This window comes from Furipterus horrens, unplaced genomic scaffold, assembly GCF_987537825.1.
Source record: "Furipterus horrens unplaced genomic scaffold, mFurHor1.1.pri manual_scaffold_8, whole genome shotgun sequence".
NCBI classification, from domain to species: domain Eukaryota; kingdom Metazoa; phylum Chordata; class Mammalia; order Chiroptera; family Furipteridae; genus Furipterus; species Furipterus horrens.
The window spans coordinates 86877836-86896736 of NW_028327178.1; the positions used below are offsets into that span (position 1 = coordinate 86877836).

Below are 18901 nucleotides of genomic sequence, written 5' to 3' on the forward strand. Positions count from 1 at the left end.
CCCTGAGAACATTCAATCCTTTGAAGATAGGCCAAGGAACAATTCTGGCTACGCTCATTCTTTCAGGAAGCAAGGGCACTGCGGTATGAAAGCACCGAGCCCCCAGAGAGCTCTCTACAGGTGATGGCATTTTAGGCCTGTGAAGAGTTGTCAGGTCAGTTTGGATGGGGAGGGGCCTTCTGCCCAGGCCAGAGAGAGGTCTTATAGACTGCAGGAGTTCTATTTGGGAAGTTTGACAGGGAGACAGCAGCACCCACTTCTGGTCAATTTTCCAGCCCCACACACAGCTGAAAGCTTTCTCCCTTCCTGGAACCCAGGTCCCCTCTACTATACTACTGGGATCCCCTCCTGTGAGGTACTGGCATAAATGCTTTATTGTCACCTTGGGCAGGTAGGGTTGTTGCATGTTGTGGGTGGGCATAATGGCATATTGAGTTGACTGGCAGAGTTGAGACCAGCCCTTAGTGTTCTTTCCCTCTGTCCTCCTAGTGTGCTGCTCCCCCCACCCCCCCCATTTTGTGTCTGGAACAGGGTTCAAATGGGTCATCACGAGCTGCCCTTGGGGCTTTCCCAGAATGAGTAATCTGTCTGAAGCAAAGCCCACCCCCAGCATGCTACCCCCACATTCCCTCTTAAGCGCCTTCACCTTGTACCCTCCTTCTCCTTAGCCTGCCACTGCCCTTTCTACAATTAACAGTGGTATCTGGGTGGTCAGCACCACACCCTGGAAGGTCCTACTACCCCTGCCAATCTTGGGTCTGCTTCCAGTCATTTTTCCGTGGCACAGGGCTGCTCTCCCCAGCTGCCTGTGTGGGTTGAGTCCATCAGTCAGTGCGCTTGGCCTTTCAGGCCCAGTCCTAGCAAACTTCTTCCTGCTGCCCCTCCTGCAGCAGCCTTGTTTTGGCTCTCCCTCCCAACGTCATCCCCTCCCACCCTCCACTCCCACACCAGTTCAGGCCAAGGCCGAGACTTCTGGTACATTCTGCCTTCCAAGTCACGTGTTCCCTGTGGGACCGCCTACCAAGTCTCCTTGACCTCAATCCTCGGCAGAGCCCTTCAGCCTTAGAGTCAGCGGACCAGGGCCCACTCCCAACGCCCTGGATGCGTCTCGACCCACCCTCCTGCGACCTCATCTGCCCGGGCTCAGGAGGGCGGGGCCGGGCAGAGCGTGCTTAGCACCGCCTTCAATGGGAAAGAAAGTCGATGGTGGCGCGCACTGAGCGATTGGTGCTGACATCGACCGCGGTAACCTTAATCTCGGTGTCGCCAAACTGCATGGCGGCACGGATCTCGCGGCGGCCCAGGGGCGTACTGGCGGTGCCGCCGTCGGTGGGCGTGGGTTCGAGCTCGAGGCTGAGTGCACCACACTTGCGCACGCCGGGGTCGGTGATGAAGCGCGCATCCTCGGCGGCGCAGCAGTACAGGTTGATGAGCACGCGCCTCTGGCCTGGGCGCGCGGGGCAGTAGCTGCGGCGCACCTCCTCGCCCAGGGCCACCGACTGCTCCGCCGCTACGAAGCGCTCAAAAACATCGGTGCACCAGCGGCGGCCGTCGCGGACCAGCAGCTTGTCCGGAGGGTGGCGCCCGTCCACAAAGCGGTTGAGCACGCCCACGCCGTAGGTGAGAGGCGAGCGGCGCACCCGCACCACGCCTGGCGCCTGTCCGAACAGCACAGCGCCCTTGAGGATGGTAAGGCCCACGTCGTGCGGTACCACCACGCGCAGGCCGCGGGGGCCCAGCGCGGCCTGCACCGCGTGCTGCAGCACAGCGGACTCGGCAAAGCCACCCACCAGGAACAGCAGCTTCACACCCTGCACCTCCGGCCGCGCCAGCAGCGCCTCTGCGGGATGGGGTGGGATGGAGAAGTGGTGTAAAGAGGAGGAGGAGGGTTGGGGAGGAGGCGGACCCATGAGCTGCTGAAGCCACTGGCACCTCTCCTCCACCTACCCGGCAATGAGAAACTAGCCATTTCAACTATAAAACGGTTCCCCGGTTTTGATGAAGGAAAACACTGAGTGCTTTCACTGAAGGGCTCCTGGCCTCCCCAGCAATACACCCCTCCCCCCACATGGTGGCTCTGAAAGAAAGATATGCCTACTGCTTGCAGGACATTGAGCTCACTCTCTAGATACTTAAGCTTATTTTAACCACTGTGATAACAGTTTTAGGAACCCAATACTATAACCCCATTTTATAAACTGGAAAACTGAGGCACCAGGGGTCATTTAACTTGGCAAGACTACTCATCATCTCTCCTAGCTCTTAATCTCCAACACACTGACTCCTCCAGATGTTCCAGATGATTCTGAGTCTCCGTCCAGGGTATGGATGTGTGGAGGGTTTCCAGGCATTAATGGTGGCAGTTACTCCCGTGTCTGGGTGTATATATGGGGGTAAATGGAAGACTCAAGCTCAGGGGCTCACCTATGTGCTGGATGATCCCGCTGATCGTGGGCTGAAAGAGCTCATTCATGGCCTCGCAAGACATCCTGAGCATCCCCTGTGAGGACCACTTCACGAAGTTCACGCTGCAGATGAAGAGGGCACAGGCCCATGTGTCAGCGTCCTGGGTCCCACTGTGGCACCAGGCCGATGTGTGTTATCCCAGCCCCACTCTTTCAGGGGCTTGAGTGAGGACCTGCTTCTGTTCCAGGCATGAAGACCCAGGAGAGGATCCTCCCCTTGCCTTCTGTCCTGGCACAGTATGTGTTTCTGTGTGTGTGTGCACGCGTGTGTGGCTGGAGTTCAGGGAGGAGATAGATGTCGTCCCTTTCCCGAGGTCCATGATTCTCTTGCCCCATCTGGGAACACGAATTCCAGTTGGGCTACTCATGCACCGCCCCCTGCCACCTGGCTGGCCAGAGGTGTACAAGCGGTGCATCAGGCTGACTCCCACTCCCCCCTGCAGCCCATACCCTCCCTCGTAAGGACGTTCCTCATCCGCACACCCTGCCTGAGCCTGTGGTCCCTGAGGCCCACCTGCTCCTGCGCAGGGCAGTCTCCACGTTGTGGCCTCGCTGCTTGCGGTAGAAGTCGATGAAGGAAAACGGCAGTGAGATGTTGAGCGCCCCCGTTCGGTGGGGGCCTGCCGTGCGTTTGCGGGCTTCGAAGGCAATGGTCAGATCCACCCAGGCTGCTGGCCGTTGCCTTTTGAAGGTGGCGATGAAATCCTCCCCGAATATACGACCCAGCAGCTGCTCGAAGGCCAGGTCCACGCCCACTGCTCCATAGGGACCACCTTACGTGGGGCAGCAGGTAAAGGTCAAGTCAGTGCAGATCCCACTGTCAGGGGGCTTTGGCGGGCTGGCTATCAAGGGTGCTGCCTGCCTACTCACCCGATGCCTTGTAGAGCTCCTTGAGGGTGCCATGGGGTTGCTCCAGCTGGTGCACCGTCAGGTCCACTGTGCCTCCTCCACAGTCAGCCACCACGTAGCGGTCTCCTGTAGCAGCCAGCGTGGGCACACACTCGTGGTCTGCCCTGCAGCGTCAGCCCTGCGCCCCTTACCTACCAGCCTCCAGCCCTACCCCAGCTATCGAGTCCTGCTTGGGGCAGCAATGTGGAGGTGTGAGGCTTCAGGTGCTAGAACCTCAGGCCACCAGGCAGGGGCACAAGATGTGTGTGGGGGAATTGTCCAGGGCACTGCAATCCTTCCACAGAGAAACCCCAGGGGAGGAGAGTGAGTTGGGGGCATGGCTGAATGGGGTGTGGGTGTACTTGACTGTGGAGGGGCTGCCACATTAGGTGTAGTGGATGGAGGAGGGAGGGCTGGGGTTTCTAGGGGCCAGAGCCAACTTCCAGAATCTTCCCTTCCTGCTATCAGCATTTGGTGCCCTGCAGAGCCCAAAGTGTACCCTGCCATCTCCCCACCTGCTTGCATCTCTGCCCACAGCTCTCCGACCCCTGACTCCACCAGGAACGTGCGGCTGTGGCGGGACCTTCGCAGCTGCTCACGGGCTGGGGGTCGAGGGACAGCAGGACAGTGAGGTTAGCAGGAGGTGCCTCAGCTACCACACTCGATCCTCATCCTCCCCACCACGCCCTCCATGAGCACCTGGAGCAGCCAGTGCTCCTGAAACTCCTGCTCCACTCTTAAATGGGGGAGGGCCGTGCTGACCCCCAAAAGGTCTGGAGAAACCTAGTGCTGTAATCTCATGCTCCGTAAGCAACAGCTGAGGGGAAGTAGTTCTGCCTGCAGGACCAGGGCTCAGGCTGTGGCAAAATCAGGGTTAGGAGGGTTTAAGGAGCTGTGTGTGTGTGTGTGCAGGTAGGTCTTGGAGGATCCAGGGAGTGCAGGACTTGTAACTCTCCCTGTCATAGTAAACAAGGTTGACTATAGCTGTCTCTGTACCTGGTCCTGGCAGCAGGAGCTTGGGCTGATGTGGAGGCTGAGGGGGAGAAGAGCCGATATGCCAGAAGGGGAGGGGAGGCATCAATGGTTGTTTAGAGGAAAGCTTCTGAAGACCCCTTCAGTTCGGAGTGGGAGCTGACTTCCTTCTTTGCCCAGCACCCAAGCACCCCACCAGACTCCCAGACTCAGGGCTAGGCTGAGTCCTACCCTCCTCAGACAGTGCTCCCCTAGGGCAAGGTGAAACCTCTGCCCTCAGATTGGGCTTCTCCAGGGTTGAGGGGGGCCTCTCCTTCATCCTGGACATGACTGAGCCTCTGGTCCTTCAGGGGCGACTGTCTCCAAGCCCACCACTGGAGGTGGCTCACCTTGTCGGAAGCTGGAGTCGATGGAACGGCGCTCGCCCAGACGCCCACTGCCTGGGGCTCGGCTGCTCAGGTCTAGGAGCTGGTGCAGACGCAGCTTGCGGCAGTAGACAGAGGCAGCCTCAGGCTCCAGGGCAATGAGTAGCTGCTCTGCATTCTCTCTGGACACCAGACCAGCCTGGAGGACAGGTGGTGGGCAAAGGAGCGCATGGGCTGTCACACCCAAGGGCCTGTGGGACTCCCACCTCCTCCCCATCACACCCCACTCATGCTAGGCCTCTCAGGCCCCTCCATTCTGCACACATTTGGAGCTGCCTCACAGTCACCCTGTGACCACCCTGGTCAGTGGCATGGCCACAGCCAGAACACTATGGGGCTACCCAACAGGAAAAGACCATAGACAGAGTGAAAACCTAGAGTGCCTGGGATTTGCCCTTCTGAGCTGCCCAAGGTGTCCTGGGCTGCAACAAGGTCCCCTTCACAGCTGCAGGGCTGGCTGGCCAGCTGGGCATGGGCTAAGGGTGTTAGTTCAAATTCTAGCACAGTGTGTGTATGTATTGGGGGTGGGGGTGAGTAATGGGCAGACCATCAATCAGAGGAGATGGTGGGGGGCCCCCTTTAGTCCATAAGACCTTCCTCCACCAGTGTTGTTCAGACAGTGGCCGCAGGCCTCCCCACTCCCAGAAGAACTTTGTTCCTGGGGAATCTAATGCAGGAGGAAGGAAACAACAGTGAAATTCCAGGTACCAAGACAGGCCAATTGTGGGGAGAAAAACACTTGGGAGCTGTTACTTCCTGCATCAGAATGGGGGAATCCCTGTGGAAAGTCCTTTATAATTTTGTGGGATTCCCTGGATCTGACCAGGTGGGGGAGGGGGATGGGTAGGTATGGATACATCCTGCCCAGGGCCAGCCCTTCCTGAGCTGGCAGCCAGGGAACACAGGGAACAGTGTGGGAGGAAACAGGGTGGGTAAACTGGCAAGGGGAGGGGCACTATGGTATGGGGGGGGTGTGTTTGTTCTGGCTGGGCACAGCCTTGCTTCCATTCTGGTCTTTTCAAGGGGATGTCCACTAGGCTCAGGGTTAGCTCTTTCCAGAAACAAGCGTAGGCACCTGGGGCATGCCTGGACCCATGGGTATGTGTGTGTGGGTTGGTGGCCCAGTATCCTCCGAGGGGTCTACAGGCAGGCCTGAGATCCCTTTTGTAGGTCTAAGGGTATCCCCAAGGGCCCAGGGTCAGGACCAGCAATGAGTCTTACTCTGGAAGGCTGTGTTCCCTTTTCTTCCCCCATCTCCACTGGAGAGGTGGTTCCTGAGCTGCACCCACCCTTTCTCTAGACCTTTGGTTATCTCTTATGGTAGCAAAACCAGCAAACATTGGCCCAGATCACCTCCCTTCATAGTTTCATAATCCTACTTCCTGTGCTTAAGAATTGCAGTGGTTGGGCCGTGGGGGTGGTGTTCCTGAAAATACTGATGCTGGCTCAAGTGGACGTTCTCCATCCCCTCCCCAGCTACTGGGAGTATTGGCTGCTATTGGCTCACAGCTGCCCTCTTCTCTGGAGAGCTGCCCTCAGCTGAATGGGGACCACCTCTCTTGGGGAGAATTCTCCCCTCTTCCCAGTAACTAGTGACACACTGGTATGGCTGCACAAGAAGTCAACCCCCTTGCTTCACTGTGGTCAACTTTGGGGTACAGTTGTCCCTCCATGGGATCAGGCTGAGACCAGACTCCAGTTGAGACCATATCCCTGCTAGGCTCTTTCTCCTGTCCTGCTTCCTGCATCTCCTTTCTTCTGAGAGGCCTTCTTCAATAGACCAATGCACATGATTTCCCATCTTGGGATCTGCTTTTAGGAAACCAGATTTAAGACACTGGCTAAGCTGGCTTGGGCTGTGCCTCTTCTCCCATGGCTCTCTTGCACTCAGTGGCAATGACCCTCTGAAATACCCAGCAGGGAAAGGCTGGAGGTCTTCACACAATGAATCTGCCATCCCTAGAGCCCTGCTGAACAACATCCACTGTCCTGCCTGCACGTCCTCACCAGGTAGGCAGCCTCCCGCATGAACTGCTTGGCTGGCTGTTTCCAGATGGCAGGCACCGTCAACACCCAGCGCACAGTGTCCTTCTCTGGCAGTGATGGGCACTGCTCTCTCAGCTCCTGGAGCAGGAGGGGGCAGTGAGAGAAATAGCTGGCTTGGAGTAGAGGGGTGTCTTCAGCTCTCTATGGGAGCTGGAAGAGCTAGTCAAGCCTCAGGAAGGACTACCCAGTGAGCTGGAAAAATCCTAACACTACTCCCTCCACCAATACCTATATGCCCGATACAGACTCTACAAGACAGGAAGGCCGGGGGCTGCAGAAGATGACCTCTGACACTGGCTACCCATCAGATGGGGAAGGGATGGGCTACGGGGAAAAGATGGACCGGGGGGTCCCTTGACTGCTGTGGGCAGGGATCGAGGTGCAGCGCACCTGAAGGGCGTGCTCCTTGAAGAAGCGCAGGGCATGGGCGAACACCTCCAGGGCAGGCATTTTCTTTCCATTTACCGCCTCCAGCTGCGTCTTCAAGGTGAGATCCTGGCAGGGACACAGGCAACTCTGCAGGAAGCTATAGTTCTGCCCTCATTTCCTGACGACCTCTCTCTAAAATCACCCCGTTTCCTGGTACTTCCCCTCTTGGGCATCGACCCATTCTGGATCTCCCTTCACGTTAGTTCTGTTCCCAGCTCCTCTTGAGCCCCGCCTCTCCTCTAACTTCATTCTCACCCCTTAGCCCCGCCTCCATCCTTCTTTATTCCCAAGCTCCGCCCCCTTAGCCACCACACCCCGCCCCTCCTCCCCTGTCAGCTTTGCCCACCCACCATTAGGCCTGTCCCTTCTCTTCCCAGCCCTGCTTCCCAGTCTGGAGCCAGTCCTGATCCAGAATGTGACTCACAGTGGCGCTGTGGATCTTCATCTTGAACTTCTCTAAGTAAAGCCAGTCCCGCGCCTCCTCAGGGTCTAGATCGTGGTAGTAATCACGGGCAGTGTAGCCAAAGCTGTGAAAGGCACCCTCTGGGGTCAGCAGGAGGCAGGTGGGTGTCTTCTGGTGCGCCACGCCTGGGTCCCCGCCCTCCCATTTCCTGCGGAGACACAGGGCTATCAGTGAGGTCAGCAGCAACCCTCTATTCTTGCGGTTGGACGATGGCTCTGGGATGAGCTGTGTGATCTTGGCAGGCCACTTAGCTTCCCCCAGTCTCAGTCTTCCAGCCTGTAAAATGGGAATAATAATAGTACCTGCCTCTTAGAGTTCTTGTGACAATGAAGATGGACCTTGGCAACCAGTTAAATCCCCGTGGATGCTACTCTTAGGATCCTCCCAATCCATGGGGCCATGGGATCCACCCAACATTCTTAGTTCCAGCTCTCAAGAGGTATACCCTGCACCCTTCACACGCAGCAGCCAGCCATCATCCATCCATCTGCCTGGGTCTGGCTTCCTGATGTGTCTCTCCAGCTCCCTGGCAGAGGCCTCTCCCAGCCAGCTGGTTTGCTCTGCTCAAGGCCGTCTCCCACAGCCAAGCTTCTTCAGGGCATTTGTGACATTCCTATCTCACCCACCTTAGCAGCTGCACCCCAGGTGACTGCACCTCTGTCAGATCCCAAAAAACCTGAAGGAGATTCCAGACCTCCCTATCCACGGCATATCCAGACCTCGACCCAGAACTCCTTGTCCCATTCTCTCGCCTGGAAAATCCTTCCCCCCTTCTTCTGCCTTCCCTGATGCCCTGAACCTTCTAGGGCAGGTTGCCACTGTGGCCCTTTGGGGAGGGAGCTGGAAATCCAGGCAGAAGGAACAGTATATGGAAAACTTTGTGGTGTGAAAGAACAGGAGAACTAGCTGTAGGTTTGCTCAATATGCAGCAGGAGAAAATATAGGAGTGTTAAGGCAGCTAAGGAAGAACACCAGATACCATGTCAGAATACTATCTTGTTGGGGTTTAGGTTGGGGAGTGAAGAGGCATGACCATAACTGCCTTTAGAAAGGTCACTGGTCCCCATGTAGCAATAGACCAGAGGCGAGAGAGGAGGGAGAAGAAAAACCATTCAAGTGAGAGAGGTTGGTGGCTGTGGAGAGAAATGGATGGGTACTCCAGAGATGTTAGGGAGAGAGAAATGATGGGACTTGGTGGCTGGTAGGGGCGGGGAGGGCTTGGGAAGAGGCCAGAATGTCCCCCAGGGACTTCTTATGAGTATCACCTGCACAGGACAGAGACAGTGTCCTTGGCTACAGCACGGGGTCCAGCATGGCCTTGGCTGCTGTGTGCTGATTCCCAGAAGGCTGTAAATGATCAGAGCCTTTGTGGCCTCATGTGGATGTGGAGGAAGCAGAGAAAGGGAAACAACAGTCCTGGCTCATGAAGGTCAAGTCCCTGTATCTTTGGGGCAATGACCTTTCTGTCTGTCTCGCTATACACCTTTCCATCCAGCCTCCAAGGCCCTGGGGAAGCCCTCTGATACTCCATTCCAGTCTGGGTTGGGAGCTTTGGGGTCTTCTATAGCTTCACCTTTTGGCTGCAGCCCCACTAAGATACATTCAAAGGATCAAGGTCTGCAGGTCCCTGCAGTGTTCAAAGAAATGTTTTGTTTAAAGAAAACTCAACATAAGATAATTTTTCGAACATTTCTTTCATAGCTACTGTGTGACTTGTGTCAACCCATTAACCCTCTGATCCTTCATGTCCTTGTTTTTCATTTGAGATGTTGGACCTAGGAATCTGCCTCTAGGAAGCTACCCCATAGAAACTCCAGCACAAGTGTTCAAGGAAAGAGATTCATTGCAGCACTTTCTGTAATGGTGAAAAATTAGAGAAACCCTCCAAACTGTCAGTAGAAGAATAGATACATTATGACACATTACACTATGAAATACTAGGCAACTCTGAAAGAAGGTGATAGCTTTAAGTATTGACAGGAAACGTCCACAAAATAGCATTGAAAGTTCAAAATAAGGCAAATTGATAACCCACTTTTATTTAAAAAACAAATATATACATATACATACACATATACAAGCCCAGATATCTGTATTTTACTGTATGTTTGTTATATCTCAAGAAAATGTTTTAAAATTAAAAATCAAGCCCAGAGCCCAACATTTCCTGCAGAGGGCAGGGAGATGCTCCAATAGAGGCTGATGGCCCAGGCCTGGGGCCATCCTCCCAACTTTGGCCCCAGAATGGAGCCCAGACTTGGAGTGGAAAGAGCTCTGAGGATACCCCTTGTCTCCTTAGTGGCAGTACTTCTGGCACCAAGCCCATCCCAGGGTGTGAGGATGCCCCCCCCCCCCACCCCCATCTCCCAGCCTAGCAGCCCTCACCTCATCATGTGGATGGCCTCAGGGTCACTGGCAAAGCTGAAGGCATAGCCACTGGATGTGGTACCAAAGTCTATGGCCACCACCACGGAGAAGGAGGCCTGCTGAGGGGCTCGGGCCTCAGGCTTCTGCAAGGGCAAGACCTAGAGTCAAGGAGCAGCCCAAGGGCCGGGCTGACTGTACATGGGAGCCCCACCCTCCCCTGGCTGTGATCCAGACCAGCCCTGGTTCACCCCCACCCACCGCCTGCATACCTGGGCTCCCCTCCCCTCCCAGACTCCAGGCTGATCCCTGGAGATGCCAACTGACTCTTAGGTAGCTCTGTGCAGCTTTTGGCTCCAGCCTCTGCTTTTCTACTTCTGGTTCTCTGCCCACCTTCTGTCTGTACTGCCTTAGCCTCACCCCCATCTCACACCATGTCACAGCCTGGCCCAGCTGGGAACAATTAGGCTCCTCCTGACAGCTTCACAGCACATGGACCTGTATATATCCGATCCTCTTGCTCTTTGTGGCCACAGTGACACAACCAGACTGTCGGTTTTGTGGCAGATGAGAGGCCCCGTGCACGTGCCCAGAGTAGTCCCTTCTCCTAGACCAGGCCTGGCTCTCTGAGAACAAAGGGGTCCCCAGGCTGGATAACTGGAGTGAGATGACCCAGGGAGCTTGGGTTAGGTCCTGGATACTTCAAGCTAGTAATTTCCAAAATATTTTTTAGCAACAGGTCTCCTCTTCCCCAGATGGTGCGGCTATAGGTGACAGGAGTGGGAACAACTCTGGGAGGCCCAGTACAGACCAGTACAGACCTTGAAGAACTATATGCTCAGAAATACACCTGCCCCAGGAGGGGGGCTAGCTGCAGTGGCCCCTGGTTGGCATCCTGGAGGGGGATATTTAGGTGTCAGCCTGTGCTGCTCACCTCAGTAGAACTGTTACCCATATGGTCCAAGGTCACCTAAGGTTAACCCTTCTGCGGAGAGCATGACTTGAGTGCACTGGGGCAGGAGACACGGTGGCACCCCAAGCCCACTCCCAGCCCTGCCAGCCAGGGCCGTGCCAGGTACCAGGCCTTGCTCCCTGGAGCGCCAGCCCCCTCCACACCCCTTAGGCCACCCACCACCCAGATCCCCACTCCAGGCTTACTGGAGACTGAGAGGGTGTGAGGGGGGCAATGCCACAGCTTTCTTGGGTCCTTGGGGAGCCGGGTGGGCTGGGAACTGGCGACCGTTCTGGGCTGGAGCCTGCAAAGAGAGGGCAAGTCACCCTGGCACCATCAGAGTAGGGGCCTGGCAGCTGGGCCCCAGGCCAAGGAGGTTCTCCCATCAGTCCTTGCTGGGCCAAGGCAAGGGGCACCTAGCTGAGGAAGGGGGACTGGGCGGGAGGGGAGGAAAGATGAGACTGAGGCAGGGACAATGGAGGCAGGAGCAGGCTGAGGGCTTGTTATCAGTTAGAGGTGACCATCCCTGGAGGGTGACTCATGCCTCACTTGGGGACTCCTCATCTCCTCCAACACCCCTCAGGCACAGTGGGGGAGAGGCGAGACAGAGAAGCATTGTGGGCTTGGGGGGACTGAGGTCAAAGATAGAAGGACTGGAGAGATGGGGTGGGTGGAGAAACCAGGAAAGGTGGGAGAACTTCAAACCTAACTGCTCAAGGTTTTAATCAGAACCTGAGGGAACAGGCCCCCTCTCTACCCCCACACCCAAGGGCCAAGGACAGGCCCAGCTGGCTGCCTGGTGAGAATCAAGGTGGGGCAGCACCTCCCCCAGCCCAGCCCTGAGCTGGAGGGTGTCCACAAAAATAGGAAGTGGGTCCCAAGTCATCCCGATCCTCACACGCACACAACACACATACACCTGGAGCCAGCGTTAGGGGGCGTGGCGCCCCACTGAGATCTTCTCATAGGCCAGGACTGAGCTGGCCCTTTGGTGAGAGGAAGCATCACAGCCCCCAGAAGACAGCTCAAAGCCTAGATTGGAGGCTCAGGCAGCTCAGGGGTCTGCCTGGTGAGACATCTGCCAGGTGTGGGCTGGTGGCCTGTCACTACCACTGGGCTTTGCTAGGGGCCCCTGTGAGGACTGGGGCTGCCCTGGGATTCATGTCTGGGGAGAAGGAGGCTGATGGGGTCTGGCGTGAAGATCCAAGGACAAGCAAACTGGTCTGTGTGGCTTCAGGCTGACCCAGGGCTCAGGGCCTATGCCCCCTCTGTGGCTGCCCTGACGTTTGGCCCTGACAGTTCCCTGCCTTTCCTGGCCTTGGGGAACCCTGGGGAACATATGTGAGAAGCTAAAAGTGTGGGGGACTCTAGAAAGTGCTTGGACAGAGCTGGAGTCTGTCTTGGGGTGCTGGAGAAAGCAGGGACATGGAGGTCACACCCTCAGGGCTCCCTTTTCTTAGGTGGCCGGCATGGGCTTAGGCCTTGCCACCCGCTCCAGCTTGAGGGGCCAAGTCTCTGTGTGGCTTGAGCCTGGGAAGGGAGGCAGGAAGGAAGGCCCAGCCCACCGGGTCTTTGTGAGTGGACTTCCTGAGGAGTGTCCCTCCTGCCTCCTGGCTTCCCACGCCTGCAGAGGCCACAGGCAGATGCTCACACACACACACACACACACACACACACACACGCAGAATTCTGTGGATGCAGACCTTGCTGACATACACACTCACACAAGGCGCTGTGCACAGTGATCTGCCCCGGGACAGACAGACACACTCACACCAGGTCTTGTGCACGCAGACCCCACAAAAAACATGCATATGCATACAGTCCTTGGCACACAGAACTGCTCTGCACATACACACTAACAGACATGCAGGGGGTCCCCAAAACAGATGTGTCCTGTGTGCACACATGCGTGAAGTGCACATGAGCACACACACACTTACATACTCAGTCTTGTGTGCATCGACCCTCCCTGCACACACATACACTCTTGGGAACTTCTTCTGGAAGAGGAACCCCTGTAAGGACTCGGGTTCTGGGGCAAGTGGAGTGGTGAGTGGGAGCAGAGGTGAGGGGGCTCTTACCGATGTACAGCCCCGGCAGGCCCAGCTCCGGGACAGCCAGCATCTTTGCAGGCCTTGTGGCTGTGAACAGGAACAGACATGCAGAATGGCGTTTATTTGTTCCTTTGTTCCCTCATTGAATGTTTTATTTATTTACTTTTGACTGGAGTCTTTTGAAGCAAATCCCAGACAGCATGTTGTTTCACCTATAAATTCTTCAATATGTCTCTCCAACAGATAAAGACGTTAAAAAACGTCTCCAGAACACCATTGTCATGTGTAACAAAATTAACATTAATTCCTTAATCTTATCTAATGATCAGTCCTACAGTCCCAGCTTGTCTCAAAAAGGTCTTTTTTAACAGTTGCTTTGTTGGAATCAGGATGCTCCTAGATGTTTTTGGTCCCCATTTTGTGCCAAGTGCTGGGGGGCATCAGAGACCCAGAGAGACGCTGTCTGTGCCCCAGGCGCCCAGAGCCTAGGGGGGTGGCTGATTATAATCAGATAATCAAGTGATTTTGAGATTACAAATGATGCTGTCAAGGAAACTTGTGAGGCAGAAAGGGGAGCGTGGTGAGGCTGGAGAGAAGGGCTGGGTTGGCCTGACCCTGCAGGCAGGCCCTCGTGGACCCTGTTTTAGATTTGGTTTTACATGAAGGGCAACAGCAAACCTTGAAAGGTTTGAAGTGGCAGAGTGGAGGTAGGGGCATGACTAGATTTGCGTTTTTGTTTTTAAAGATTTAATTAATTTTTTTAGAGAGAGGGAGAAAGAGAGGGAAAGAAACAGCAATGTGTGAGAGATACATCAACTGGTTGCCTCTCGCACACCCCCAGCTGGGGACCTGGCCTGCAACCCAGGCATGTGCCCTGACTGGGAAATGAACCAGTGACCTTTTGGTTTGCTGGCCAGCACTCAGTCACTGAGCCACACCAGCCAGGGCAGAGCTGCTGTTTTACAAGTTCCTCTGGCTGTATGGGGAGTGTGGATTTCAGCAGGACAGTATGGAAGCAGAAGCCCAGTCAGGGCTCTGGGCGACTGAGGATGGTCATGGCCGTGTATCTTGGGACAGAAGTAGAGACACTTAAGTTAGAAGTTAAAACCAACAGGGCTGAGGGAGGATGGCTGGATTGGATATGTGGAGTCAGGAGGAAGAAGCTGTCAGGGATGACATTATCTGACTCAAACTAGGAGATGGGTGATGAGATGGCAAATGTTGGAGAAGCGCAGGGGGGGAAGTGACAGTGTTCTCGGTACAGTTCTGAAACTCCTGAGGGTACAGTACAGACCAAGGAGCCAAGGACATATGACCTAGAGGTCAGGGAGAAGCTGAGGTGGAGATGTGTGTTTGGGGGTCATTGGCAGAGAGCAGAGTGGGGGAGCAGAAGGGAAGGGAACCTGCATGTCAAGGCTGACTTGAGGAAGGTGGGTTGGCCGAGGAGACTGGGATGCCTGCTATGGTTTCACAACAATCTTGGTTGTTAGATGAGACTGGAAACATCTGTTTGAATGGTCCAGGGCCTCATGTCGGTGGAATAATGGAGATGAGGTGGGAGTCAGGTAAGCCTAGGTGAGGAGAGAGCAGAGGGTAAGAGAATGGAGCGAGCACCTCCAGGAAGGTGGCTGAGATAAGGATCTGATGATGTGTGGGGCAGTACCTGGGGGACAGAAAGCTTGAGGAGAGCTGCCCAGAGCCCACTCCCTCTATGCAGCCAACGGCCTGATCAAGAAGTTTTGCTAATAGAACATGGACAGACACAGAGCTGGGCACTGTCAGCCCTCCCCCCGCCACACACACACATGCATATACCCTTGCTCATGCACAGTTCATACAACTCAGCCCCGTCATACACAGACACACAGATATGTCCAGGGTACTCCCACATGGCCAGCACCGTGGAGATTTCCAGACATGCTCAATCCTGCTGTCATTGGAGATGCACAGTTGGATGCCCAAGAATCAGAATCAGGGGAAAGACAGGGGCTGGTCATGGGCACTCAGAGCAGCTGGGTGATGCTGAGAAATGAGAACACAAATAGGGTGGGTACAGGCCTTGAGAGCCAGAGACAGGAGCTCAGTTCAGGGCAAAAGCTGATTCTGTACATCTCTTTCCAATTCCACATTCATTGACATCACATTAGTATCCTGAAATCAGCCAAGGTGGGAGCATTTACACCTCAGAAATTGGCAAGCACTACAAATCAGGTTTTTCTCCCTTTTGTAGAGTTGGCTGTAAAACATTTACCAGCACACATTGGACTAAGGCCACAAGGGAGAAGTTGACAGCCTTATTTGTACATTGTCTCAATTCTTTAGCAAGAACTTATTGAGCATTTCTTTGTGCCAGGTTCTAAGCTAAGTTCTGGGTAAACACTTTGTTGAATGAATGAATGGATTTGTCTGGAACAAGGCGATTGTACCTGGAGTAGAAACAATCTAGAACTACCAGGAAAGAAGAGTCAGGGGTTATCACTCTAAGCTGGATTCCACATCTCAATTGGTTACCTATAACTTCCCCAGCTATCTGAAGCTGGTCCCATTACCACCCCCATCCTGGGTGTGTGATTCACTGAGTGCGCTACACTGGGGTCTCAGGGCTGGCAAGGGCCTATTACGGCACCTGGCTGGAGTGTGTCCTGTGCCTCTCTCTGTCCTACCACCTTTCCAGCAAAATGGGTCACATAGGGGGTTTGTGAGGATCAAGTCCAGGTGAAAAAAGGTGGTTGACAAAAGGTAGGGAGTTGGACAGATGTGAGAAATGTTCTTTCCCTTCATGATGTGGGTTCGGAATTTTCTCGTCAGAAGATTTTGGTCTTACTGAGTTTTACTCTAGTCATTCTGCATTCTTTAGAGAGACAGGAAAGACCAGAATCAATTGGAGGATCTTGCTGATTCCTTGAGAGGTGGAGGTAGAAGGATTGATTGGCAGCCCCGTCTGCTTTCAAGACATCTCCCCACCATGCACACACACCCAGAAACATTTAAGGAGAATGTTGACCATGGGGCTCAGGACAACTTCAGCCCCCCAAAGCTGTGTCTGGGCAGAGTCCATGGCTGGAACTGAGGTGAGGCAGACTGCCCCAGGGACTCACTGTTTTCAGGTTGGTGGTGCTTAGGGTTCGAGAAAAATTAGGTGGGGCAGTTTGATTTACACAGAAAGTAACTTCATTTCTTGGCTACAACAAGCACAGATTAAAACTTTGGCCCTTGCCTGACCCCTACCCTACCCACAGACACAGATCCATAACTGTCCCATGCACTGACCTATCTTTGCTCATGAACTGATGACTCCTAGCCCTTGACCTCATATTGACCTTTGATCTTCAGCTTCATCATGACTCCTGGCACTGACTTCTAACCCAATAGGCATGACCTATCAGTCATTGGGTGTGGCTGAGCAGGAATTCAAAACTGGAGGCTCCCACCCTAGAGAATCCCCCAGAATCACAAGGCCTAGGACTTCTTGCTTGATGGAGAGAATTCTCCAAGGATCTATTCCTGGGGTGGGGGGGTGTCAAGGCTGGGTACTTACACTCCCCAGACCACTGGGGGCCTGTAGTGTTGCTAGATTTCAGGACTCCACACATACCTGTCCTCTGCCCATGAGGACAAAGAGCCCACCCAGATCTTTATAGCTCCCCTCTCTCCCCTACAGATTTCCAGCCTCTCCCACCCACTACTCCCTGCTCAGCCTCCTGCCAGCCCTTGAATGGAACAGGAATCTGTTGGCAGGCAAAGAGAGGCCACAGACATTTCTTTGAAGCCAGAGACTGGGCCAACCAGGGCCCAAGGGGCAGATCAGAAACCCCAAAGGGCTGCTCCAGTCTGTCTCTGGAGATGAGCCCTCCAGGAGGGAGACCAGTGGGAGGCTGCCTCCTGTGCTGGGGCAGGGGTGACAGAAGTGGCCTCCTGAGGTCCCACCCGCCCTCAACTTTCTTTCCATACATCCTGCCACACCCCCATGGGTCTTCATCATGGGAGCAGTCAGTTCACAAACAACCTCTGTCCCACAGCGCCCAGGCCCTGAAGCCCCGCCCATCCTCTGCCCATCAGTCCCCCATCACCTCCCTCACCGTCTAGGGCTCCAGGGCTGCCTTTGCTGTCACTGGGAGTCCATATTTCAGAACTCCCTCTCTCCCAGTCTCTCCCCTACACAAGCTTGCTTCACGGACAGGCCCCACGCTCCTGCAGGGAGCCCAGACCCCACCCCACTTGGACCTGGAAGCTAGCCTCACAGAGAGAAACCAGAGTTCCCCGTCAGGAGGCCAGTCCACAGTCTGGAACTGTGGCACCCTGGCCACCCAGCTGCTCTAGAACTTCTGGGACCACAGGCCCTGGGACCCCCCCATCCAAGATGTTCCCCAAACAAGCACACACAACACCCAGGTATCTACCTTAGGTCTAGGGACTGTGCCCTCCACAGATGGGCCCCCTGGAGCAAGCCCCGGCCCCACACCAGCTCCCACCGGCCATCCCACAGCACGGGAGTCTCTCCAGCCCCTCTCTGCAGAGTGTGGGAGGTCCCAAAGTCTGGGTGGGAGCCCACAGTCTCAGCCCCGCTCGAGAGACAGGGGCTTGCAGATCTGTCCCCAATCCGGACCCCAGGTTCAGGAGGTTTGTACTGGGGTCTCAGCCAACAGCCCAGGTCGGGATGGATGGTTAACCTCTGCTCCTTTCTCCTCTCTGGAAGCCCAGCAGCCTCTCACCCCAGAACTCACCTCCGCCCTCCCGACAGCGCAATCTCTGTCCTGCCGCCCGGATCGCGGCCCCGCAGCCTGTGGCAGTGCCTTGGGCGGCGTCCGCAGCCCTCGACGTGCGCCGGGCCCCGCGCCGCCCACCCCGCCCGCCGCCCCCTCCCCCAGGCCGGATGGCCGCGCCGGCTGCGCCGCCGGGTGGGCCCCGCGCTCTCAGCCCAGATGTGCGAGGCCGGGGCGGGGCCTGCCTGCGCGGGGCCTCCGCCGAGGGGCCCAGCCTAGCCCAGCGTCCAGGGCCCCTCCCTGAGCCTCTGCCTCGCCTGGCGGCCGGCTTCGGAGCAGCCTGGGGGGTGGGGTGGGGGAGAAGGGTGAGGAGGGGAGGTGGAAGGAGGGAAGAGGAATTCCATACCCCTCGTCGGCCTCCTGCAGCTAGGCTGTGGAGGGGGCCCCTGCTTGCCCCAGCAGGCCCACCTCGGGGCTCTGCTTACGCCGGCGCGTCTGGGAGATCCCATGTGCTGGGGAGGGAAAGCCAGCCCCAGGCCCCTCACAGCACCCTGTTCCGGACGCCTCCTGTCCCTTGACCCAGACCACCCACCCTGCGATCCCTCGCCTGGTCTCTGAGGGTGGGAGACAGGAGTCTGAATTGAGGGTGAAGGCAGGCTCCTGGACCTGGGGCCTAGCTCTGTCTTTGCTGAAGTCTGGGGCAGAGAGGCTTCAAGGGTACTCACAGGCTGGGGCCGCAGTCCTGGCCAGGGGCTCCTCAGAACCCACCTTACCTCCACAAGGAGCACCCAGCTCCTTTCCTGGGAGGGCTCACAGCCTTCTTCCTAACCTAACTCAGGTCCTCTTGGGGATGCAGGGACGCGGCCTCCAAAATGGGGGTTTGCAGGGGGGCGACTCTCTTTGCGAAGCTCCTGTAGCAGCTGACTGACCTTGCCCCCAGGACCTCCTTTGTTCTGGTGTTCCTTTAGTGGGCCCCTTCCCCTCCATCAAAGGTGCCCCCAGAGAGTCTCGGGCTGGGCGCCAGCGGGGTGGAGATCAAGGGCTGCTCCTCAGCTCAGCTGTCTGTGCTAAGGTACCCGGCCCCCTGTCTGCTCCCCCAGCACCCTCCCAAGACAAGGCCCATACAGTTCTTTGAGC

The 18901-nt window shown here is 56.0% G+C and overlaps 1 protein-coding gene across 2 annotated transcripts; it reads right to left on the bottom strand.

Moving 5' to 3' along the window:
• Window positions 1–351: 351 nt before the first annotated feature.
• HSPA12B (heat shock protein family A (Hsp70) member 12B) lies at window positions 352–17891 on the bottom strand. Of its 2 annotated transcripts, none has more exons than XM_090286096.1 (13): window positions 17786–17891; window positions 13089–13148; window positions 11211–11308; window positions 10074–10198; window positions 7650–7836; window positions 7187–7291; window positions 6758–6874; window positions 4715–4889; window positions 3869–3955; window positions 3336–3440; window positions 2980–3238; window positions 2425–2528; window positions 352–1840 (listed from the first exon to the last, which is right to left on the bottom strand). In XM_090286096.1, exons 2-13 carry the CDS (start codon window positions 13129–13131, stop codon window positions 1185–1187), a joined length of 2061 nt encoding a protein of 686 aa, XP_090142222.1. In that variant the 5' UTR covers window positions 13132–13148; window positions 17786–17891; the 3' UTR covers window positions 352–1184. The 2 variants fall into 2 exon arrangements, with proteins under 2 accessions (XP_090142222.1, XP_090142221.1); XM_090286095.1 differs by having other exon boundaries at window positions 7187–7312.
• Window positions 17892–18901: the final 1010 nt, after the last annotated feature.